The sequence below is a fragment of the Manis pentadactyla genome, chromosome 6, assembly GCF_030020395.1.
Source record: "Manis pentadactyla isolate mManPen7 chromosome 6, mManPen7.hap1, whole genome shotgun sequence".
In the NCBI taxonomy this organism is placed as follows: Eukaryota; Metazoa; Chordata; class Mammalia; order Pholidota; family Manidae; genus Manis; species Manis pentadactyla.
Genome location: NC_080024.1, coordinates 10,473,551 through 10,499,573, shown reverse-complemented (window position 1 = coordinate 10,499,573; position 26,023 = coordinate 10,473,551). Strand labels below are relative to the sequence as shown.

General features: G+C 40.3%; 1 protein-coding gene across 2 annotated transcripts; it reads left to right on the top strand.

Annotated features, from left to right (window-relative positions):
- On the top strand, nucleotides 1-25,328 carry SLC19A3 (solute carrier family 19 member 3). 2 transcript variants are annotated; one of them, XM_036913156.2, is made up of 8 exons: nucleotides 1-111; nucleotides 10,517-10,753; nucleotides 12,974-13,106; nucleotides 17,465-17,616; nucleotides 19,311-20,127; nucleotides 21,697-21,889; nucleotides 23,355-23,496; nucleotides 24,302-25,328. In XM_036913156.2, the coding sequence occupies exons 4-8, from the start codon at nucleotides 17,545-17,547 to the stop codon at nucleotides 24,485-24,487; spliced, it is 1,410 nt and encodes a 469-aa protein (XP_036769051.1). In that variant the 5' UTR covers nucleotides 1-111; nucleotides 10,517-10,753; nucleotides 12,974-13,106; nucleotides 17,465-17,544; the 3' UTR covers nucleotides 24,488-25,328. The 2 variants fall into 2 exon arrangements, with proteins under 2 accessions (XP_036769051.1, XP_036769033.1); XM_036913138.2 differs by lacking the exon at nucleotides 12,974-13,106.
- The last annotated feature ends 695 nt before the right edge of the window (nucleotides 25,329-26,023 follow it).

Below are 26,023 nucleotides of genomic sequence, written 5' to 3'. Positions count from 1 at the left end.
CCCCGCCCCCAACCCCTACCTCCCGCGCCTGGCTTCGCCAGACGGGACGGTCACTGGGGCTGGTTCTTTAGGGATGCGAGCGAGTTGCCGAACAGAAACCCTCTCCGATAGGTAAGACCAGCCCCGGGAGGTGAGGTACGCGGAGAAACACCCCCCCACCCCCGCGCCAGCCCTCCCCGGTCGGGCCGCGGCGGCGGGGACTGCGCTGCGGCGGCGCACGGCACGGGCCTCGGCCCCGGCGGGCGGAGGGAGGGCCGCGCTCCCCGGAGCCGCCGCGCGCTGCGCTCCCTGCCGTCTCGCGGCCGGTACTCGCCCAAGGTTTGTCCTGAATTCCCTCTTTCAGCCATCTGGAAAAGCAGATTAATTAAGACCTGGTATTTGGTGGAGGGCCAGCACCCCCCGTGGTGACAGACGAGTTCACAGATTTCAACTGGAAAAAAAAAAAAATTTTAGCGCAAAATTACAAATCCCAATCCAAGAATGGCAGAAAAAGTCCTACAAGGGGACTTGGGAGTCAAAAGACCTGAAACTCTATTGAGACTACTTGAATTAAAGGAAAACAGAACTGTGCCTTATAGGAATTTTTCTGGAAGTGATACCCAAGTCATCAAAGAACATGTATCACAATTATTCATTAAGTCAATGTTGCTGCTGTAAATGTGAGACAAGTTTGAGTTTGCGGAGAGTTTAAAGTTTGAAAAGAGTGAATGAAATACTGTTTTTAAAAAAGACACAGAAGTGTTTTGCTCTCACCAATACTGGAAAACACTGGGGGCTTCTCCGGTGAAAGGTGTGTTTTCATTAAGGTATATATTTTAAATAGACCTAAATATAGCTAACTTCCAAATACGTTTTTTTTCAAACTGTCTAGTAGTACCTGAAATGGACAGAAATGCTGCTACTTTGGCTCAGTCGTCGTTGGTTGTAGTTCAACAATGATTTCTCAAGGTTGGGTGATGGTAAATGTTATTCAAGCATAAATATTCAAAGATGAATTTATTTGGCCTGCTGCTCATTAGCAGTTTAGGTTAGATTACCTACCACGTACCTTTTTGAACAAGGTTACTATCTCTGAACTATGAGTGCCCAGCTGTGCTCATTCTGGTTGAATTTGTGCTCTGTGCCTCCGTGAGATGCTGGCAAGGAGGCTTTACTGAGGGCTTGATCTGTGCCAAGAACCAGACTGAGTGGTTCCTGAGACTTCTTGTGACGTGGGTGTGATTATACACATTTTAAAAGAAGGCTTAGGACATGCCAGACAGGGGTGGGGCCACATGAGCCTCAAACTACAAAGTCGTCTGCCTTTCCGCTGGACCACACCGGCCGCCAGGAACCCAGATCTGAGGAAGGGAAAAAAAAAAAACAAGCTAAAGGCTGGGAAGTTCAGCAGTGAGCTGTCAAAATATTGAAGGTGGCGATTTGGTAATTTAACAACTATTAGCAAATCATTTCAATTCAGAGGAATAAACTGGAGGTTATTTGGATAGGCTAGAGGCACAGTGAATGGTAAAAAGTATTAAAAGATAGTTTTCTGCAAAGGATAAAGTCATGACTTTCTTACAGACACAAAAAAAGTTTTATTAACTCAGTAATGAGAAAATTGGTTAGGCGGTTACAACCAGATCTAAGGAGAATCCAAAGAATGGGTATGTTTATAGTTCAGGAATATTGAAATGGAAGAAAAACTGGTTTTTCTTGGGGGAGAGGGTAAGAGGGCTGTCCCTTCATCAGAGAGAAACATTGGCGTGTCTGTAGACAAGAATGTGAAATATCACATTGCTATCAGTTACAACAGTTTACAGAATTATAAAATAGCTCAAACAGCACATAGGGAAGCACAGACTTTTCCCTACCCGCATCCACACCTGTCCACTTGACCAATTACCCACACTGCATTGCCGTGGGTAGATGTGGTCAGTTGGCTTTCTGTGTAAGTTGTCCCCCACTTTATTTCTTCAGCTGCACCAGCCACACAGAGAATAAACAATTTGGGAGGGGAGGACTGATTCATTAGCAAATGTTCTAGGCATACACAAAGGAATGATGCCGTATCTAACAAAATGGAATACAAAGCGTGGTTTTTAAAGATCACTCTTGAAATGGTTTTGACCAAAAGTGGGACTATGCACGCCTGGATATGGAATGTGCAGACCTAATTCACACCCTCTGAAGTTCTGCGGAGTGCTTCATTTCATCAAAGTGTGCTTTTTTGGGGAGGGATAAGGTACATAAAGAATTATGAGTGGGAAATAGGTGGAAGGACTGTTTCTGAGATTCTAAGTCTCTTAATATCAAATTCTAGAGAAACTAAATTAGAGTAGTACTAGCATTCAGGGGAAAGTATTTTTGAAATGTTTACCTCCCTGATTCTGTTGTAAAAAGATCTGAATCTGGTTCTATATATTTTGTGTAGATAATTATTTTTTATTGAAGGGTAGTTGACACACAGTATTACATTACATTAGTTTCAGGTGTACAACACAGTGATTCAACATTTATATACATGACAATTCTAGGTATCAGCTATCACCATACCAAGCTGTTACAATATCTTGACTATATACATTACATCCCGGTTACTTATTATTTTACCATTGGAAGTGTATACTTTTTTTTTTTTTGAGGGCATCTCTCATATTTCTTGATCAAATTGTTGTTAACAACAATAAAATTCTGTATAGGGGAGTCAATGCTCAATGCACAATCATTAATCCACCCCAAGCCTAATTTTCATCAGTCTCCAATCTTCTGAGGCATAACAAACAAGTTCTTACATGGAGAACAAATTCTTACATAGTGAATAAGTTCTTACATGGTGAACAGTACAAGGGCAGTCATCACAGAAACCTTCGGTTTTGCTCATGCATTATGAACTATAAACGGTCAGTTCAAATATGAATAGTCATTTGATTTTTATACTTGATTTATATGTGGATACCACATTTCTCTCTTTATTATTATTATTTTTAATAAAATGCTGAAGTGGTAGGTAGATACAAGATTAAGGTAGAAAACATAGTTTAGTGTTGTAAGAGAGCAAATGTAGATGATCAGGTGTGTGCCTGTAGACTATGTGTTAATCCAAGCTAGACAAGGGCAATAAAACATCCACGTATGCAGAAGATTTCTCTCAGAACGGGGGGGTGAGGTTCTAAGCCTCACCTCTGTTGATCCCCAATTTCTCACCTGATGGCCCCCCTGCGACTGTGCCTGTCTTAGGTTGTTCCTCCCTTGAGGAATCTTACCCGTCTCTGGCTAACCAGTCATCTTCCGGGGCCATACAGGGAAATGTTAAGTTGGTAAGTGAGAGGGAAGCCTTATTGTTTGAAAAGGTTAGCTTTTTACTTCTTTGCATATTTATGCCCTGTGGCTTCTATGCCCAGCATTTGTCTTGAGGTATCTTTACCACTTGGAAGAATTATGATACTCGGTAAATTTGATATGAGGCACGAATTCTATTTAAGGGTTGTAATTAGGAAGGAAGAAGAAAAGCTATAGAAGTAGCAGGCGGAAGAAAACATGGGAAGATTGGTTATTTCTTTGGCATATCTTCTTGTAGAGTAACTTCAGCATGTATAGGTTTTAAGCTACTACTTAAATTGTGCACCCACATTAACATAATAGGAGTATAGTTACATAACCAAAGCATACCTGTAATTACCAGCCATCTCCAGTGAAACCAAGAAAACCAGTTAGGCACCTTAGGCATTTGTGAAAACTTATCTATGATATGGTGGATATTGTCCAACTGAACTTGAACAGTCTGAGAGAAATCAGACAAATTAAAACAACCCATTCCTGGGGAATGTTCACATCCCTTATGTTCTTTTAACAGTAAATAGTCTGTAGTTGTAAGATTTTGGAGCGCTACAATTTGCACTTCTCCTAATTCTTGGTTGAGTTCCAACAGTATAGATCCAGTCAAATTTGTTGTTTTACTGTATGCACAGGCCAGCTTAGATATCTCCTTCCTCATTCCCATGGCAAGTCCAGGATCTGGTGGGATGAGTGCATCTACAGCTGTAGCAGTGCGTGGATCCTTGTTGGGGTTTTTTGATGACCATCTTCTGGCATGAGTCTTCCAGAGAGTGCAGATGTTGGAAGTTCTTTTTCATATCGTATCTTAGTTCATTTTCGGGGTAGCCCAATTAGGCTTTGATCCTCTGTATAAACACAAACAGACCCTTTGCCTACACTTTTATATGCCCTTTATACTCTTGTGTAGAACTCATTGGAGGTCACCACACAGGAACTGCCTTTTTTTTTTTTTTTTGTATCATTAACCTACACTTACATGACGAATATTATGTTTACTAGGCTCTCCCCTATACCAGGTCCCCCCTACAAACCACTTTACAGTCACTGTCCATCAGCATAGCAAAATGTTGTAGAATCACTACTTGCCTTCTCTGTGTTGTACAGCCCTCCCTTTTCTCCCACCCCCCATGTATGCTAATCTTAATACCCCTTTCTTCTTCTCCCCCCCTTATCCCTCCCTACCCACCCATCCTCCCCAGTCCCTTTCCCTTTGGTACCTGTTAGTCCATTCTTGAGTTCTGTGATTCTGCTGCTGTTTTGTTCCTTCAGTTTTTCCTTTGTTCTTATATTCCACAGATAAGTGAAATCATTTGGTATTTCTCTTTCTCCGCTTGGCTTGTTTCACTGAGCATAATACCCTCCAGCTCCATCCATGTTGCTGCAAATGGTTGGATTTGCCCTTTTCTTATGGCTGAGTAGTATTCCATTGTGTATATGTACCACATCTTCTTTATCCATTCATCTATCAATGGACATTTAGGTTGCTTCCAATTCTTGGCTATTGTAAATAGTGCTGCGATAAACATAGGGGTGCACTGATCTTTCTCATCCTTGATTGCTGCATTCTTAGGGTAAATTCCTAGGAGTGCAATTCCTGGGTCAAATGGTAAGTCTGTTTTGAGCATTTTGATGTACCTCCATACTGCTTTCCACAATGGTTGAACTAACTTACATTCCCACCAGCAGTGTAGGAGGGTTCCCCTTTCTCCACAGCCTCGCCAACATTTGTTGTTCTCTGTCTTTTGGATGGCAGCCATCCTTACTGGTGTGAGGTGATACCTCATTGTAGTTTTAATTTGCATTTCTCTGATAATTAGCGATGTGGAGCATCTTTTCATGTGTCTGTTGGCCATCTGTATTTCTTTTTTGGAGAACTGTCTGTTCAGTTCCTCTGCCCATTTTTTAATTGGGTTATTTGTTTTTTGTTTGTTGAGGCATGTGAGCTCTTTATATATTCTGGACGTCAAGCCTTTATCGGATGTGTCATTTTCAAATATATTCTCCCATACTGTAGGGTTCCTTTTTGTTCTATTGATGGTGTCTTTTGCTGTACAGAAGCTTTTCAGCTTAATGTAGTCTCACTTATTCATTTTTGCTGTTGTTTTCCTTGCCCGGGGAGATATGTTCAAGAAGAGGTCACTCATGTTTATGTCTAAGAGGTTTTTGCCTATGTTTTCTTCCAGGAGTTTAATGGTTTCATGACTTACATTCAGGTCTTTGATCCATTTTGAGTTTACTTTTGTATATGGGGTTAGACAATGGTCCAGTTTCATTCTCCTACATGTAGCTGTCCAGTTTTGCCAGCACCATCTGTTGAAGAGACTGTCATTTCGCCATTGTATGTCCATGGCTCCTTTATCAAATATTAATTGACCATATATGTCTGGGTTAATGTCTGGATTCTCTAGTCTGTTCCATGGGTCTGTGGCTCTGTTCTTGTGCCAGTACCAAATTGTCTTGATTACTATGGCTTTATAGTAGAGCTTGAAGTTGGGGAGTGAGATCCCCCCTACTTTATTCTTCTTTCTCAGGATTGCTTTGGCTATTTGGGGTCTTTGGTGTTTCCATATGAATTTTTGAATTATTTGTTCCAGTTCATTGAAGAATGTTGCTGGTAGTTTCATAGGGATTGCATCAAATCTGTATATTGCTTTGGGCAGGATGGCCATTTTGACGATATTAATTCTTCCTAGCCATGAGCATGGGATGAGTTTCCATCTGTTAGTGTCCCCTTTAATTTCTCTTAAGAGTGACTTGTAGTTTTCAGAGTATAAGTCTTTCACTTCCTTGGTTAGGTTTATTCCTAGGTATTTTATTTTTTTTGATGCAATTGTGAATGGAGTTGTTTTCCTGATTTCTCTTTCTGTTGGCTCATTGTTAGTGTATAGGAAAGCCACAGATTTCTGTGTGTTGATTTTGTATCCTGCAACTTTGCTGTATTCCGATATCAGTTCTAGTAGTTTTGGGGTGGAGTCTTTAGGGTTTTTTATGTACAGTATCATGTCATCTGCAAATAGTGACAGTTTAACTTCTTCTTTACCAATCTGGATTCCTTGTATTTCTTTGTTTTGTCTGATTGCTGTGGCTAGGACCTCCAGTACTATGTTAAATAACAGTGGAGACAGTGGGCATCCCTGTCTAGTTCCCGATCTCAGAGGAAATGCTTTCAGCTTCTCGCTGTTCAATATAATGTTGGCTGTGGGTTTATCATAGATGGCCTTTATTATGTTGAGGTACTTGCCCTCTATTCCCATTTTGCTGAGAGTTTTTATCATGAATGGATGTTGAACTTTGTCAAATGCTTTTTCAGCATCTATGGAGATGATCATGTGGTTTTTGTCTTTCTTTTTGTTGATGTGGTGGATGATGTTGACAGACTTTCGAATGTTGTACCATCCTTGCATCCCTGGGATGAATCCCACTTGGTCATGGCGTATGATCCTTTTGATGTATTTTTGAATTCGGTTTGCTAATATTTTGTTGAGTATTTTTGCATCTACGTTCATCAGGGATATTGGTCTGTAGTTTTCTTTTTTGGTGGGGTCTTTGCCTGGTTTTGGTATTAGGGTGATGTTAGCTTCATAGAATGAGTTTGGGAGTATCCCCTCCTCCTCTATTTTTTGGAAAACTCTAAGGAGAATGGGTATTATGTCTTCCCTGTATGTCTGATAAAATTCCGAGGTAAATCCATCTGGCCCGGGGGTTTTGTTCTTTGGTAGTTTTTTGATTACCGCTTCAATTTCGTTGCTGGTAATTGGTCTGTTTAGATTTTCTGTTTCTTTCTGGGTCAATCATGGAAGGTTGTATTTTTCTAGGTAGTTGTCCATTTCTCCTAGGTTTCCCAGCTTGTTAGCATATAGGTTTTCATAGTATTCTCTAATAATTCTTTGCATTTCTGTGGGGTCCGTCGTGATTTTTCCTTTCTCGTTTCTGATACTGTTGATTTGTGTTGACTCTCTTTTCTTCTTAATAAGTCTGGCTAGAGGCATATCTATTTTGTTTATTTTCTCGATAACCAGCTCTTGGTTTCATTGATTTTTTCTATTGTTTTATTCTTCTCAATTTTATTTATTTCTTCTCTGATCTTTATTATGTCCCTCCTTCTGCTGACCTTAGGCCTCATTTGTTCTTCTTTTTCCAATTTCGATAATTGTGACATTAGACCATTCATTTGTGATTGTTCTTCCTTTTTTAAATATGCTTGGATTGCTATATACTTTCCTCTTAAGACTGCTTTTGCTGCGTCCCACAGAAGTTGGGGCTTAGTGTTGTTGTTGTCATTTTTTTCCATGTATTGCTGGATCTCCATTTTGATTTGGTCATTGATCCATTGATTATTTAGGAGCGTGTTGTTAAGCCTCCATGTGTTTGTGAGCCTCTTTGCTTTCTTTGTACAGTTTATTTCTAGTTTTATGCCTTTGTGGTCTGAAAAGTTGGTTTGTAGGCTTTCAATCTTTTGGAATTTACTGAGGCTCTTTTTGTGGCCTAGTATGTGGTCTGTTCTGGAGAATGTTCCATGTGCACTTGAGAAGAATGTATATCCTGTTGCTTTTGGATATAGAGTTCTATAGATGTCTATTAGGTCCATCTGCTCTACTGTGTTGTTCAGTGCTTCCGTGTCCTTACTTATTTTCTGCCCGGTGGATCTATCCTTTGGGGTGAGTGGTGTGTTGAAGTCTCCTAGAATGAATGCATTGCAGTCTATTTCCCTCTTTAGTTCTGTTAGTATTTGTTTCACATATGCTGGTGCTCCTGTGTTGGGTGCATATGTATTTATAATGGTTATATCCTCTTGTTGGACTGAGCCCTTTATCATTATGTAGTGTCCTTCTTTATCTCTTGTTACTTTCTTTGTTTTGAAGTCTATTTTGTCTGATATTAGTACTGCAACCCCTGCTTTCTTCTCGCTGTTGTTTGCTTGAAATATGTTTTTCCATCCCTTGACTTTTAGTCTGTACATGTCTTTGGGTTTGAGGTGAGTTTCTTGTAAGCAGCATATAGATGGGTCTTGCTTTTTTATCCATTCTATTACTCTATGTCTTTTGGTTGGTGCATTCAGCCCATTAACATTTAGGGTGACTATTGAAAGATATGTACTTATTGCCATTGCAGGCTTTAAATTCATGGTTACCAAAGGTTCAAGGTTAGCCTCTTTAGTATCTTACTGCCTAACTTAGCTCGCTTATTGAGCTGTTATATACACTGTCTGGAGATTCTTTTCTTTTCTCCCGTCTTGTTCCTCCTCCTCGATTCTTCATATGTTGGGTGTTTTGTGCTGTGCTCTTTCTAGGAGTGCTCCCATCTAGAGCAGTCCCTGTAAGATGTTCTGTAGAGGTGGTTTGTGGAAAGCAAATTCCCTCAGCTTTTGTCTGTCTGGGCATTGTTTATTCCCACCGTCATACTTGAATGATAGTCGTGCTGGATACAGTATCCTTGGTTCAAGGCCCTTCTGTTTCATTGCATTAAGTATATCATGCCATTCTCTTCTGGCCTATAGGGTTTCTGTCGAGAAGTCTGATGTTAGCCTGATGTGTTTTCCTTTATAGGTGACCTTTTTCTCTCTAGCTGCCTTTAAAACTCTTTCTTTGTCCTTGATCTTTGCCATTTTAATTATTATGTGTCTTGGTGTTGTCCTCCTTGGATCCTTTCTGTTGGGGGTTCTGTGTATTTCCATGGTCTGTTCAATTATTTCCTCCCCCATTTTGGGGAAGTTTTCAGCAATTATTTCTTCTAAGATACTTTCCATCTATTTTCCTCTCTGTTCTTCTTCTGGAACCCCTATAATACAGATATTGTTCCTTTTGGATTGGTCACACAGTTCTCTTAACATTGTTTCATTCCTGGAGATCCTTTTATCTCTCTCTATGTCAGCTTCTGTGCGTTCCTGTTCTCTGGTTTCAATTCCATCAATGGCCTCTTGCATTCTATCCATTCTGCTTATAAACCCTTCCAGAGTTTGTTTCATTTCTGTGATCTCCTTTCTGGCATCTGTGATCTCCCTCCGCACTTCATCCCATTTCTCTTGCGTATTTCTCTGCATCTCTGTCAGCATGTTTATGATTCTTATTTTGAATTCTTTGTCAGGAAGACTGGTTAGGTCTGTCTCCTTCTCTGGTGTTGTCTCTGTGATCTTTGTCTGCCTGTAGCTTTGCCTTTTCATGGTGATAGGAGTAGTTTGCAGAGCTGGGACGAGTGACGGCTGGAAGGACTTCCTTTCTTGTTGGTTTGTGGCCCTTCTCTCCTGGGAGAACAGCGACCTCTAGTGGCTTGTGCTGTGCAGCTGCGCGCAGACAGGGTTTCTGCTTCCTGCCCGGCTGCTATGGAGTTAATCTCCGCTGTTGCTGCGGGCGTGGCCTGGCTCAGGCAGCTGCTCCAAAGTGGTGGAGTCGCGTTGGAGCAGGAGCTGCTGGGAGGCTATTTATCTCCGTAAGGGGCCTCCCTGCTCCCTGCAGCCCAGGGGTTAGGGTGCCCAGAGATCCCGGATTCCCTACCTCTGGTTTAAGTGTCCCACCCTGCCCCTTTAAGACTTCCAAAAAGCACCCGCCAAAACAAAACAGCGACCAGAAAAAAAAAAAAAAAAATTTAAATTACAAAAAAAAAAAAAGGTGGCTACTCGTTTTTCTTTATTCTCTGGCACCAGCCTCAGGCATCTGCTCACCGGTCTTGCTGCCCTGTTTCCCTAGTATTGGGGTCCCTATCCCTTTAAGACTTCCAAAAAGCGCTTGCCAAAACAAAACAGCAAAAAAATTAAAAAAAAAATGGTTGCTCGCTTTTCTTATGTCCTCTGGTGCCCGGCCTCCGGTGCCCGCTCACTGTTCTTGCTGCCCTGTTTCCCTAGTATCCAGGGCCCCCTGGGTACGCACTGTGTCTGCACTCTGGTCTGGGTGGCTGGGGCTGGGTGCTCGGCAGTCCTGGGCTCCGTCTCCCTCCCGCTCTGCCTGCTCTTCTCCTGCTGGGAGCTGGGGGGATGGGCGCTCGGCTCCCGCGGGGCCGGGGCTCGTATCTTACCCCCTTCGCGAGGTGCTGGGTTCTCTCAGGTGTGGATGTGGTCTGGATATTGTCCTGTGTCCTCTGGTCTTTATTCTAGGAAGGGTTGTCTTTGTTATATTTTCATAGATATATGTGGTTTTGGGAGGAGATTTCCGCTGCTCTACTCACGCCGCCATCTTCCGCCCCTCTCCCTATATTTGTTTTTAAGTGAGATTCCAAAGAAGGCTGTGGAAAGTGGTGTATTCCAGTATAAAGCCCTCAGAAGTGGGTGGGCTTTGCTGTATAAAGCCATTACCCTGGACTGTCAATTCCAAATCAGGACTTCTCAGACTCCATTGCGAGGAAGGACTCCCTCCAGTGACAGCAGCTGGCAGTGGGAAGGAATAGAAGTTGGATCTGAAGGCGGGACTTGCTTCTAGAAAGAAACTCATCATGGAAGGAACAGGTAACTCTTATTCTCTTTGTATTCTTTTGAACACTGTTACATGTGACCAGACTTAAAAAGTTTGTTGGTCTGTCCTAGCTTTAATTTATGGGCACTGTTACCACTCTGAATTTTTTAGGATAGACTCAATTTCAAAGATGCTGTTGTTTCCAGATTAAATAGAGACCTTGCCTAGTGTTGAATTTGGAAAACCCATAGTCTGTACACCAAAAGGAAAAGCCCAGGGCTTCAGAAAGCCTACCCAGTAAAATGTGTAAGGAGAGCAGTTAAGCATATATTGTTTTTAATTGATATAATTTACATACAATATAAAATATGAATCTTTAGTTTGAGTCTTTATCATTGCATATACCCATGTAACTATGTCCCAATCAGCTCTAGGATGCTTTATCATCCCAGAAAGTTCTCTCATTCCCCTTACCAGTGAGTTCCCACCTGCCCCCATATATGTATCTCAGATATAACCACTGTTCTGATTTCTAATCGGAATCATACAGTATGTCATTTTTACATGTCTGGCTTCTTTTTACACAACATAGTGTTTGAGATTCATTTGTTGTGTGCTATGCATCAATGATTTGTTCCTGTTTTCCAATCATCTTTATTGAGATCCAGTTTACAAATAATAAAATATACATTGTAAGTGTATAGTAAATGGATTTTGACAGGTGTGTGTCAATTTGTAACCCCACCACAATCAAGTTATAGAGCATTTTCATAGTCCAGAATGTTCCATTGTGCTCCATTGCATTCATTCCTTTCCTTATCTCCCACCCCAGGCAATAGTTGATTCAGTTTCTGTTACTGTAGATTAGTTTTGCTTGTTTTAGGACTCTATAGATATTAATGGAATCATCCAGCTTTATGTGTGGATCCTTTGACACAGCACAATGCTTTTTACACTCACCCATATTTTTGCAATAGTTCATTCCTTTTTATTGCTAAATAATTCAGTTGCTTAAATATACAGTATTTTTTATTCATTCACCTTTTAATGGACATTTTGGTTGCTTCCCATTTTTCCACAATTATGAATACATGAACATTCCTTTATAGATTGCCAAATGGTTTTCCAAAGAACTGATACTATTTCACATTCCCACATGCAATGTGTATGAATTTAGTTGCTTTAAATCTGCACCGACATTGGTATGCTAGTCTTCTTGTACTTAGGCATTCTAGTGGTTGTGAAATGTTCTCTCTTGTTTTCTTTTCTGGTTTCTTAATGGTTTTTCTTGATGAGCAGATACAGTTTTTTGATGAAATCCAGTTATCATTTTTTTCCCATTAGGTTTAGTCCTTTCTATCATGTCAATGACATATTTGCTAATCCCTAGATCACAAAAATCTGTTTTCTTTTAGACTGTACTCTGTGGCATAGAGTTTATTATGTCAAATTTGTTTTCATGTGTAGAGGGAGGTAAAGGTCAGTAGAATTCATTTTAAATAAGATGAAGTCACAGCTAAAATATGAAAGCTTGTTAGGAATTGGTGAAACCAGCCTCCCATCCTGATTTTGCAACAGAGGAATGAATAGTAATGAAGCAATTCCCTGGAATTACTTCCCCATGCCTTTCTCCAGTGTCAGATTGCCTTGACTTAAGCAGACAGTATCCCTTCATTTTATTTGGATGTTTTACTTAAAGTTATAGTCCCTTTATTTTTATAGAAAGTAGATTAAGAGATTCAAGTAGTTTTATATTCTGTTTTCAGCAAAGAGCAAATATTTAGGTTTTGAATTATCAAACTTTTGGTTTGCTTCTGTCTGGCACTAGCGATGTTGAATATCTAAAAGGTGGACCTTTTGGAGAATGTAACAAGTACTGGCCCTAATTATTTTTCAAAAGGCTTTGGGCCTTCAGGAGTGAAGCCATTTGCAAATGTCAACTCTCTCAACCAGCTATCCAAGTCCTTTGGAATTTAGAGTTTGTGAGATTCATGATTATCTAAAATTATCAGTCTATTGCTCTGTTCTTTGAGATAGGTATATGGGCTCCATATCGGGGAGACTGGAGATTCTAGATAGTTTTCTTCTAAATTATTGTCATCTCAGTTAATTCTGGCAGTATCTTCAAACAATTAGGGAGAGGATTTGATAAAACAATTCCTTTCTACTAACCTAGTTCTGTATACCCCAGGCTCTCTGTTGTGGGGAACTGTTGCAAACACAGGTTTGGAGAAGGTCTTTGTTTGATCAAAGCATCTTGCCCCCTGCATCAGGGAGCCCACAGCTTTGAAAGCTTTGGCTGTGGGGGAATTCCATCTTCTGGGAGTGAGTGAAGGAATCTAATCAGCTAAGGTCCTTCTTGGCTGGGAATTCCACCCAGACCTCAAGAAGCCAGAAAGCCCACTGGTATGTACTAATTATTACCGCTCTTCCTTTTTAATAGTTGCCTGTGCTATGCAAATAAAAATATTTATGGCCATATAATTTTTTATATATATACACTTATGCAAATGCACAGCCTATTGATTAAGAAACAGGACACTGTCAGTGCCTGAAATTTAGATAAGGTCCACATTGGCTTAGGCCCAATATAGTTCCCCCTGGCATAGATGAAGAATACCTGGACATTTTTATGTGCACAAATATAGAGAAGATTTAGTTCAGACAGTGAGTGTACAAGATAAGACTAACTGAAAGTTTCCTGGTCCCCATCCATAGTTATAATAACAAATGACCTACTTTTACAGTCAATATAAGAAAAGTGGGGATATCAGAGACAGTATTATAAAGCAAAGAAACACTTATGACTATTATTAAAACGATGCACATTCAAACAGAAAAGATGGGGCCAGTTAGAAAGATTTAAGGGTATGGTTAAAGAACAATCAGAGGGGAAGAAGTCAATAATAAGGCAATAATTGGAACAAATTATTATTTATTATGAGATTTTTAATAGTTACATTTATAAATTATGTATTATTATTCTTTACTAGAAGAAAAATTGAACTCTGAGACCAAGAGACTAGAAACATATAAGAGGTTGCATAAGAAGACATTTTTCCAAGTAAAAGGAAGATTTTCCACTATTTTCAAAACTTTTCTATATAAAGAAAATCCAAAAAATGTTTCCAGATGAGAACAGAAACAGTGAGAAGCTACCCCAGCCCCAACTTGGTCATAGGCAAAAAATAAGTAAATCATAGATGTTTTAGGAGATAAAGAAAAACAAAATGGGATTAACTATGGGAGTAAGGGGATTGTCATTTAGAAAAAGGCTACCGCACCTCCACATAGCCTGGAGAGAAAGGCGAGTAGCCGCAAAAACATATGGCCTTCCAGAAATGGACCCAAATGAAGGGGGGAGAGAAGCTGGAGACTTAACCATAGACTGTTGCCGGGTCCTCGGTGGGACAGCTGTGGCTTTGAATGAAAAATAATCATTATTCCCCTCCCAGCAAAAAGAGAAAGGAGTATATCATTTTCAAAGTAATTTAGGTGGGTCACTTCCAGTGCAAAGGCATTGGCTGTCTTTGAGGTTCATTCCAGGTCACACTGGCTGGCTGGGAGCCCCAACATGGCACCTGGCCATTTATGCCCAGGACCCCCATAGTGTACCGCCCATGCGCACAGATAATGCAAGTAAGTCAGAAGCAAGCACCTTCTGGCTTACTGGGCAGGTAGAGGAGGTGGCAGCCCGGGGCCACCATAGCTGTGGAGGGAAACAGGCCCACACTCAGCACCCACTTCTCCATCTACTTTTGCTCGCTAGCCCCGGTTCTCCCTCTGAAGAACCCTCCTACCCAGCCCAGCCCACCGATGTAGGCTCTGTGATAAAACTGAGCTGCTCGGCGTCTCTGCTAGCAGGAGTCGCTCATTCATTCGGTCTCTCTTGTTCCTTCTGGATCCTAACTGTAGATTTCAAGTCATGATAGCCTGACAGGCTGACGTTTTGTCTGAAGAATGTCCTTTTCTTTTTCTTCCATTTAAACAGACTGCCTACATAGCATTGAAAGGAAAGGAGCGACACACAGCAGCAATTCACCGGAGAATTCTGCTTTATTGGGGAAAGGTGCTGGGTTATATAGGAAGGGGCATGGGGTGATTGTGCTGTTACTTCTACGGGGCTGGTGGCTATTGGCTAGGTGCTGGGAGTGGGAGTGGGGAGAGAGGTGATTGGCCTTTAGGTGGTGTCGTCAGGAACTGAGGACCCGGAAGAGAAGCCGGAAGTTCGCCATCTTACTGGTGGGGGCCCTTCAAGCATTCTTGTACCTTTTTTCAAATGGTGATGGAGCACATGAGTAAGATGTGTGAATTACTACCACAGGAGCAACTTTTAAAGGGAGTATCTTATTTGGAAAGCACAGACAGGGAGAGGATAAGCAGCTTGCTGTCAGATGTGTCCACTTAGACAATCACCGCAATTCATGTCCTCAAATTAGAGTCAGTGAAGGGAAGGGATGTATAGGGTGTTCTTTAGGAGGAAGATACAATTAGGGCATCAAAATTAATGAAAAATAGAAAAATAGCAAAAGAGCAGTCTTTTTCGGGGTGGTGTTTTGCTGTGAAGTCTGTGGTCCTCCCAGACATAGCCGGTATTCCGTGATGACATCATCAAGTGTGCTTATGAGGGGTGTGAGTAGATATTCAGTCCTATACTTGCCTCTGCAACTTCTAACCCAGGGACTCTGTCTAACCCAGGGACAGAAAAGTATGATGTACAGTGTGATCACTTTTTTATGTATCTATATATTGATAACCCAAACAAAGTTTCAGGAAAAGAAAAACAGCCTTACTCTGTGGTACATTTTTATATTTATTATCTTTTCTGCAACATTTAAAAACGATGCTGCTTGCAACCCACTGAATGTTTTGACACTCCCAATCCAAAAAGTGCTACTTGAAAATAAACTGGAATTGGAATTTCTGAGGATATGAGCAGGCATTCTCAACACAGCGTAAGAGGAAAGATTACTTGACCTCAGAATTAGAAAAACAGTCTAAACTAAATCCAGGTTCTAATGTTGATTAAATGTGAAAACTGGCACAAATCTTCTTGCCTCTGGCCCCCATTTCCCCACCTACAAAAGTAGGACGATACCACCTCTGTCTCACAAAATTATCAAAGAAAGAGTAATTTTCAAAATGTAAAAATTACAGAGCTTGTGGAAGTAATTTGATCATCATAGTCACGATGACAGAAAAGAGCAGGATCTCCCCCCGAGTTGATAAGGTAAAAATAAAAAGATAGTGATCAGTACTTCCAAGAATCATGAGACCGTTAGCCACCGAGGCCCATAGGCCCTCCCCACCTGCCCAGCCCCTAACAAAGTTCCTGGATACGGGGAGGTCCACTCAGGTGACTTGCTCTTCTGGAGTGAGCATCATCTTCCCTCTCGGCAGGCCACTTTCAAATTATAATTGCCCCTGGAAGCTCTACGTATTGAGCCATAATCTGTAGTATGAATGTGTTCATAGCAGCTCCTTCTTCCTTCACAGTGAGGAGAGATTAGGGTATGAGGATCAGGGGAGGAAGAAGGGGCGCCGGGGTGGGGCAGGGTGGAGCAGGTGGAAGCGCCCCGAGGGGAGCCAGGGGCTCCTGGCTTCAGATCTTGGCGATGTGGTTTGAAGCCAGTTGTTGGACATTGTGGAGCTCCCATATCCGTATGTGGGAATTGGGAATAATAGTATATATTATACAGTTATTCTGAAGATTTAATGAGATAATGCACCAAAGATATGTACACTTTACAAAGTAAAGCTGGATCCAAGATGTGAAGGAATGCCTGTTCCCTGTTGCACATGGTGATCCACATGGAAAAGCAAGGTGCTTTCCAATATAGCCACCTTAACTTAAGGGTTTTTTGTTTTGTTCTGTTTTATGTTTTCTCCTGTGCAGTGACAAAGGATCCTCCACTGGACTTTTTGTCTGAAGTTTGAATTTCAAGCACATTTATTTCTGGGTTAAGAATAAAGTAGGAACTGTGAATTAGCTACCTGCCCCCACTGAGTGGTGTGTAACTGAAGACTTGGAGAGGAAATGGGACCCGTCATAAAGAAAAATGGAACAACACCCAAAGAGGCAATTTCTCTCATTCCCAACATAGAGTTAGCACCACTGTGAAAAAGGGACACAGTACAGGAAAGTGGTCAAGTCAAATCTTTATCTAGTTTAATTTTTTAAATTACAGAATGATAAATTCTCAGATTGGTGACACCTAACAAAAGTATGTTGGATGTCTGTGTTAAGCACTAAGAGATAGTCTCATGGAGAGATACATGTGTAATTAAATTCATGCCATCCAATGTATTAAAGATTTCAGAGTCACAGTGCAAAATAGAGTGTGCAGATAACAGAGGGCTTGATCAACTTTGTGTTCTCTTGGGTTTGTCCTCTCAGAAGGACAAACATTTTTACCTTCCATACATGCACCAGCAATTCACTAGCTGATGCTTTACTTACTTTTAGATAGTGGCCCTTGGTTCATCTTTTATTAAATACCCATTACTGAGTGTTTGTGATGAAGAATGCTCAAGAAATGTGACTACCCTGAGCTGTAGTGCATAAGAAGTGCATTGAAAAAGGAGAGTTTGACTAGCTCACCCAAGGAGGATCACCTAAGAGCAGCTCCTTACTCACCTTTTCATGTCACCTACAGATATATGAAACTTTCATAAGGCATTTAGAAATCAGTTTTCACTACATCCAACATGCCAAAAAAGAATAACCATCTTTGTTAATTTTGACTTTGTTTCCATTTGATCAGCTGTGGATGTTTTCCAAATTTCACCAAGCCATTCCTGGATTTATCCCACTGTGATCCTCTGCCTGTTTGGATTTTTCTCCATGTTAAAACCCTCAGAACCCTTCCTTATCCCATATTTATCTGGACCAGACAAAAACCTGACCAGCGCAGAGGTAAATTAATCTACATGCTTATCTTAATATGGTTTAATTTTATAGGACTTGAACAAGGACATAGAATTAGGATTTTATTCAACTTGAGATAAGATTATCACATGGACCTCAGTGAATCCCATTTTCAAACTCTTCTTCCTTCCTCACACTTTCAAAACACACTCCATGTGTAACAAATATTTTAACTTTAATGGAGTTCTAACATTAGTCTTAATGCATACGAACATTTCTGGTCTCCACTGATTCTGTTACACTAATCCCAAAATAAAATCCCTGCCAGGCACAGGATCTAGTCCTAATAAACTTTCAGGCTGCTGAGATATAACCAAGACCTAATAAAAATTGTGCCATTTCTTTAGGACATCTTACTCAGTTTTGAAAAGCTATTAACTAGCAGGTGAGACATTAGCAGCTTTATCTCCCAACTTATCTTGCCTGAAAGGTCAAATTATCTTCCTTAGAAATCCATGTCTTTTTTCACAAGTACAATAAGAAAAGGCACTGGTCCAGCAGGAGAATTACCCTGAACTGGTTTTGTAATCTCCAGCCGCAGCTATGAAAACACTGCAGAGTGTGTGGCTTCCCTTGGAGGGCTCATCGCTGCTCGTTAATTTGGTGATGAGGTGGTAAGGATGAAGGCAAGCTTGCTGCCCTGTGGTTGAATTGCTTAGCAACAACTCTGTTTCAGAGTTTTCCAGATGGAAGCATGTCACAATTCGGAGAACACGGGTCCAAAATCAGCCTGTGACCCCACTGGGGGCTTGCTCCTGTGACCACCGTGGACCAGTCAGGGAACCCATCCTCTGAGGGGCCGCTCAGTGAGACCAGGCTTTCAGATGACTGAACGTCCCCCTCGTCATTGACGTTTGGACCCCCCACCAAGGTGGCTGTAGAGGGGCACAGAACAAATGCTAGTGTCACTGAGCTGCACCTGCCTCATTCATGACCCCAAATCAACAGCTGTGTCAGGCTTTTCTCTCTATGAGTGGACATTGAGGTTGCATGCATGTCTGACTCAGTGCATGAAATGACCCATATTCATTTGAAGCCAGAATGGGGTAAGCAGAGATTAATCAGAACTGGAGGGAAAATGGTTTGGAAGCCCAGCAAATGTGCCCAGGAAGGAAATTCAATGCTTTGCCTGTCCCCACTTTGTAATTCTGTAAGCTTGTTTACTCTAGCTATCTTCACATGTGTTCATCCACACTTCGACGATGTTTTACATAGTGATGGATCAAATAAAGATAAAGTTCCTGGATTCTTCTAATATTATGGCCACTTTATCTAATGTTAATCCTTGAACAAGGAGGTAATGGTATTTTTTAAGAGCCTGAAAAACCAGAAATGTCTGTTGAACAATTTTCAAGTAGTTTACTCAAATGTTCATGCTGTTTAAATTTAAGAGTTCAGATTGCACATTAAGACAATATATTCTTCTACTGGGATGCACATAAGTATATAAATTGGAATTTTTGGGGGCAGGGGGAATTCTGTTTTCCTAGCTGTTTCCTTGAAAATCAGTTCTCTATTGCGCTCTTCCATAATATGAAGAATCTCCTATCTGATGGGATGCAGAATTTGATACTGGGAAGGCCAGATGTGCCTTACCTACCAAAGGTACATACCTACGAAAGGTAACTCTCTTCACTTCCTGGCGCCTCATGGTCACACTATCCATTTTTTCAATTTCATAGATCACGAATGAGATCTTTCCCGTTTGGACATACTCTTACCTGGTGCTGCTCCTCCCCGTGTTTATCCTCACCGATTACATCCGCTACAAGCCCGTCATCGTCCTACAAGGGATTAGCTTCATCGTCACCTGGCTGCTGCTGCTGTTTGGCCAAGGAGTGAAGGCCATGCAGGCTGTGGAGTTCTTCTACGGAATGGTCTCGGCCACCGAGGTGGCCTACTACGCCTACATCTACAGCGTGGTCAGCCCCGAGCACTACCAGAGAGTGAGTGGCTGCTGCAGGAGTGTCACGCTGGTGGCCTACACGGCGGCGTCGGTGCTGGCCCAACTCTTGGTCTCCCTGGCCAACCTGTCGTACTTTTACCTCAACGTCATAACCTTGGCCTCTGTGTCCGTGGCCTTTCTTGTCTCACTTTCTCTACCGATGCCTAAGAAGAGCATGTTTTTTCATGCAAATCCCAGCAAAGAAGCTCCTCCAAAGCCACCGGGAAAGGATGCTTTCTTAGAAGGACCTCCCAAGGATCAGGGACCAGTCTGCCAAGGACTATTCACCATTTCAGGGAACCTGGATGACGACCAGCTGAGCAGCCCAAAGCCAGGAAACGTAGCTTTGAGAGCTTTTGTGCAGTGGTTCCAAGATTTGAAGGAGTGCTACTCCTCAAAGCGTCTTTTTTACTGGTCCCTGTGGTGGGCTTTTTCCACAGCAGGTTTTAACCAGGTCTTGAACTATGTTCAAATCCTGTGGGATTACAAGGCACCGTCGTCCCAAAATTCTTCCATCTATAACGGGGCAGTAGAAGCTATTGGAACCTTTGGAGGTAAATCAACGTTGATTTACCTTCCTTTGATGGTCTAACTCCCACTCAGTTCATGTCTCCCATTGAGAAACTTCTCTATGCTGGTAAATTAGCTCTGTTAAGAAGGCATGCCAATCTTTTTTTTGGAAGGGAAGGCATGGGAGTAGAAAAAGAGGACTGTGACACTTCTATTTCATGTGGCATAGCTATAATGAGTAACTTAAGCTCAGGAATAACCGCCCAACAATTATACTCTAGCCAGATTCCTAGGATTCCAGTTCATCAGGATGAAGAATGTTAATAATATCCCCTGGTCTTCCATGATTGTTTTCAATATCAAATGGAAAATAGGCATCTTATATATAAAGGAGTTTTATTATTTTAGAAAGTAAATTGAGCTGTTAAGCCTTCCAAATTGTCACTGGAAGACTTTGTTTATAAAGGATTTGCTTTAGTGCCTGCCTTTAACAATCCTAGGCTACACACCAAAAATCTTCTAAAGTAACTTTCTTAAGAGATTTAAATGAGAAGTAGAAGATACCTTAGAGTCAGTATTTTAGTATCAGAAGGAAATCTGCCACTGAAGTTTATTCTACAATAAATATTTATGTCCTGGTAAATGGAGACTTAAATGCAAATGAGACTTAGAAGATAGTTTTTAGAAAGCAGGAGATTTCTACAACCTCATGTACAAAAAATTTCTGAAAACCCATGTCGTGCCCTGTTTATTATTGTCCTCCTTTTGGGAGGCTTCGGTTTAACTACTGCAACCCAGGACTGTGCTAGAATCAATTAACTGAAATTATTTCTCTACACTCCATATTCTAGTGGGGGGTATAATTTTATTTCCTTTGTAGTAATGGTTCTTTCCTAGGTGACATGAGGAAAAGTTAATCAAATGTCAGTGAACTGAAACATAAATACCTTTCATTTTGTTGAAGAGAACTATGATTACTAACCCTAAATACAGTCAGTTATTCAATCTCCTAAACTCTGCAAGTCAGTATAGGTCTATTCATCCAAAACCCCAAGTAAATTAGGCCAGATCTTGAAAACATCAAGATGGACCCTAGAAATAAGATGAATATTAATAAAGATTAATAATAAGACTAAAACGTACCACCCAACACAATAGATCTGTTACCCATCACTGAAAAGAACTTCATGATAAAAAAATGATACAGGCAGCAGAGATGCACAGGCCAGGTGTGCTACCAAAGCATTTGTTTCATCTTTTTCTCTCTCTGCTCTTAACATGTCATATTAAGTGACTGAGCTATGTATCATTTTTCCCTACTCTGCTGTGGTTAGGAACCTTCCTGGCCCCTCTGCACAGCACAGTGCTTGGCATGTAGTTGGTGAAATTAAAAATTGTGAGGACTAAATGAAAGAACAGGAAGTAAAGAGAGCAGCCAAATGAAAACATGGTTAAGAAAAGGATAAATCCACAGTTAGGTGGATTTGCTATTTTTGGGATAGCAATATATTCACCTCTTAGGATTACCTAATACCTGAGTTTTATTTAAGAGAGCATGTTGGTATTTCCCAGGAGCAGTTTTTGTCCTCTGATCTTTACTGCTTCTTTCTCAGGGGCCGTGGCTGCCTTTGCAGTGGGCTATGTGAAAGTCAACTGGGATCTACTGGGAGAGCTGGCCCTGGGGATCTTCTCAGTTGTCAACTCAGGCTCTCTATTTCTCATGCATTATGCAGCCAACATCTGGGCATGCTATGCTGGCTACTTGATATTCAAGTCCAGCTATATGCTTCTTATAACCATAGCAGTGTAAGTATTACCAACCATTTCTTTCCACTCCTGAAACTAAGCCATTGTCTCTTTTCTGTGTTCCCATAGTTCTTTTAAGAACTTCAGAAGGGTTTTTAATCAGTTGCAATATTAGGTGTTGACTACTTCATATTAAATTAGACACAATTAGTGCCATCTGTTCATTTAACTATTTGTCCTCCAAATATTGCTAAGAGTAGTTACCAAGGAAAAAATTCTGTAGGTTCATAAACCAAAAGCAATGATACACTATCAGATTGTGATTTTTATTTCAAGCAATTTGCCATAACAAGGTAGAGGGCAACCTGATTTTGAATGATTAAGTTTAGATTTCATCATCCCTAATTTCACTTTCCAGGCATATACTTTTGTGTGAAACAAAGTATTCTCAACAAGTTATAAAAAGTTGCATACTGAAAAAAACAGATGCAAAGATTACAAGAAACTGCAAATTGCAGAAATTACTTTTTTTATTTAAAAGCATTTGGTCCCATATAAAAGTGCAGAGAAAGCTGACAATGGGAATTGGGCTTTGGTATTAACCAAAAGAGATTAGAAACATTTGAATTTCAAATCACATGAAAGAAGTCGAGCCAAAAGCTTTATTAAATTTTGGTTTTTAATTTGTGAAAAATGTTTGATAAGTAATTGACAAAACACAGAAATATAAGCACCCTGGGAAAGTGTCATGATACAAAGGAAAGAGATTAAACTTGTTTATTTTTTATAAGCAAGTTGTTTTTTTATTTTCACTGACATCAGTTTAATGACTCAAACTTACATGTCTTGAGTTTTCTTTTTTGTAGTGTTACGGTAGGATTACATTATTTCTTTTCATTTTAAGAATAGTCAGAACCCACAGCCTTACACCTGCCTTCCAAGGAAGAAGTCTAACATACATTTGCCAGTCTTTCAGAAGTATTTTATAACAAGATTTCAGAATCTATATAATTATTAATTGTAATAAATAAGTTATATCATTATTTTAAGAAATGAATTACAGACTCAATTGTGCAACCAGTCATGGTCTGGATCTTCCAAAGAATAAGTCACCTACAAAACTTTGAAACTGTTAATATAATTAACAATTAAAGAAGCATAACTCTCCAGAAAAAGTCCTTAGATTGGGTGTTGCTTGCATTTTCATAAAAATTCACTGTGAATTAGTATCTAAAATCAGATCTCATGCAGTCTTCTCAAGTCATAATAACTTAGAACATTTAGGGGTAAGTTCTGGAAGAATTAAATTGGATAGGAGGAATTTTGCCATATTTCCTTTAACTGTATTTTCACTCAGCCCTTAACTGTATTTTTAACTCCCTTTCCTTGCCTGTTGGTCTATACTGGAGGAGATTTGGGTAAAAATTGCTGTTAACAAGACACTGCTTTCTCTTCAGTTCCTGTCTTTTAAAGATAAGATCTATGTATGTTCCTGTCAAAAAACGTATTCAATGTTTCATGCTAGATTTCAGATTGCAGTTAATCTGGGTGTGGAGCGCTATGCCCTGGTGTTTGGGATCAACACCTTCATTGCCCTGGTGATCCAGACCATTATCACTGTGATCGTAGTGGATCCGAGAGGACTCAACCTGCCAGTCAGCATTCAGGTAACCTGCAGTATTTTTGTTCTCCTGCTCATGTAGCTGGGGGAATGTAGAATAACTAGGTCATTGCAAAAGTTTTTTCAACTTGAACCACTTTCAGTATTTAATTTCTTGAATTTCTTGGTGAGGCAAGTTTTAAAATAAGCAATTCCTTAATTGTCACACTGTAACACACCAAGTAGGTCTTGAGCGATCCTCACAATCGGTTAGAACTACAGGTACCATTGGCTCCTCACCAGATAACACTCTTGCCATTGTGTCTCCCATATGTTTCCTCTTCCTCCTAATATCCGGTTACAAGGTTTACTGAGATTCAACTAGGAAGAGGTACATGGCCGCAGAACTCAGTTCCCCTTCCCTCACTACACTGAGGACTGGAAATTAGCCCAATTTCACATTTTACATATGGATCTGAAGAAAGAGGGATAAGGCAGGTAAGAAGTAACCTCAGTGTCTAAGATTCATTCTTGGAGACGTTACATATAGCATCGCAGTATCTTCCAAAGATAGACACAGAGATCGGTGGGATTTAGTGTTTTCTCACTACTGGTGATGTTAGGAAAGATTTGAAGCCACGTAACCCTGGCTTCCGAGCATTCTTAAGTTACTGCGTTGCTCACACTTTGATATCTGATTCTTCTAAGATGGAAGAGGAAGGTATTGCACAAATCTAAATAACCTGTATTAAGATCCTAAGTCTCAGTTACCCTATAATCCAAGCAAATCAACAAAGTCACTATGTATTATCAATGGCACAGATGGTTGTATTTTATGTGTTGTTTAATTAATTCCATTTGTTTTTCTCTAGTTTTTAGTTTATGGAAGTTATTTTGCATTCATTGCTGGCATTTTCCTAATGCGAAGCATATACATTATCTGCTCAGCCATATGCCAAAATGAAGTGCAGAGCTCTGCCGGAAGTCAGAATCCAGATGGCCCACACTCAGAACACTTAGAGGGACCAAGGAAAGTCACTATGGGAACAAGGCTCTAACCTTGTGTCAACCACTATCCTCTGAGCGAGGACACTCTGCTTGTCACAAGTCACTGAGTGCCATAAATTGATGCACTTCACAAATCTGGATCCCAATGAACCTTTCAAAGCCACAACAGAATTTCAGCTTTAGACCAGATATCTGTGTGCTCAGTTGAACTGAGTACAGCCAACAGGGCCCATCACCTCAAATAACCCATGTTGGGGACTCCTGTGAACAGCAAGGACTGGAAATTTCAGCCTTCCTGGAATGGAGGGTCCCCATTTGTGAACAGAAATACTAATGCAACTGATCCTTTTGCATGGTGTAAATATTTACTTGATGTTACCAAAATAGGCAACACATGGAACATTTTTTTGTCACAAAAGCTGTTTTCCTTCTTCTTCCATTAAGTGTATTTCTATATAACTTGAAGTATTCTGAGAGAACTACAAGGTTTGGTCTCATTTCTAAGGACTCCTCTTTAAGCCTGATAACATAGAATTATTCACAAACTATTATTTAATAATATCAGCACTTAATTTTTTCATGATTACTTTTCATTTTGAGCCTTGTTGTTGAAACTCTACCTCAGGAGTAGCTCCCGACATTCCTCTGTGTCCACACAATGACACGCATGTCAGTTTGTAGCAGTCCTAGGAGAGGCAATGAGCTTTCTCCCCACCCTGACTCCAGATGGGTGTTTTAATGCTATGTCAGTGAAATGTTGGTCTAAAACAGAGAAACTGAAGTAGAAATTTTCAGGGGTTTCTAGAAGCATTCATAAATAAGAATGGGGGCAGGGGACATGAATTTTTAAATGGCAGTGATTGTGCCAAATAAAACAATGTGTGCAAAATATTTAAGGGCTTTTCTAATTTTTTGATGACTTGTGCTAAAAACTACCTGAGTTTGTCTGTCCTTTGACTTCAACAGAGGTCCCACTGAGAAGTCTGCCATGGGAGTAAAGAATCCTGGTTCAAGGTTTATGTTTCAAATATACTTTTCTCCAAATCCAAAAATTCAGTCACTGGATTAAAAATAAAGTCAGCTCAAAAGCTAACACTTACTTAATGGAGAAAATTAATGACATTCCTACTTACATCAAAAGCAAGGGAAGGATGACCACTCTTATCATTCATATTTAACTAGTGATATTAGCCAACACAATTAGACAAGCAAAAAAATGAGAAGTCAAAAATTGCACAGGAGGAAGCAAAACTGTCACTATTCCTAGTATATACCCAAGAGACTTAACTAAAAACCGAGATAATAGTACAAAAGGTTAGTATATAAAAACCAGCAGCCTTCATGATATAACAACCATTTAGAAGATATAGGAGTAAAAAACCCTATCTATAATAGGACAAAAATAATACAAAAATAATTATATTTAATCTATTTAATAATACAATAAATGTGTAAGACATATGAATATGCCTGAAAACATTTTTGAGAACTATGAAATAATCCCTAAACAAATGGGAAAGCCTATCTTGGTTAGGAAGAAAAAGTATATAAAGACATCAGTCCTAAATAAATTTATAAGTTAGATT

Excerpts from the sequence above, each read along its gene's own strand:
- SLC19A3 (XM_036913138.2), top strand. Across the intron at positions 17,617-19,310 it reads AAAACCTGACCAGCGCAGAG|ATCACGAATGAGATCTTTCC; the intron begins GTAAATTAATCT and ends TCAATTTCATAG. Across the intron at positions 23,497-24,301 it reads ACCTGCCAGTCAGCATTCAG|TTTTTAGTTTATGGAAGTTA; the intron begins GTAACCTGCAGT and ends GTTTTTCTCTAG.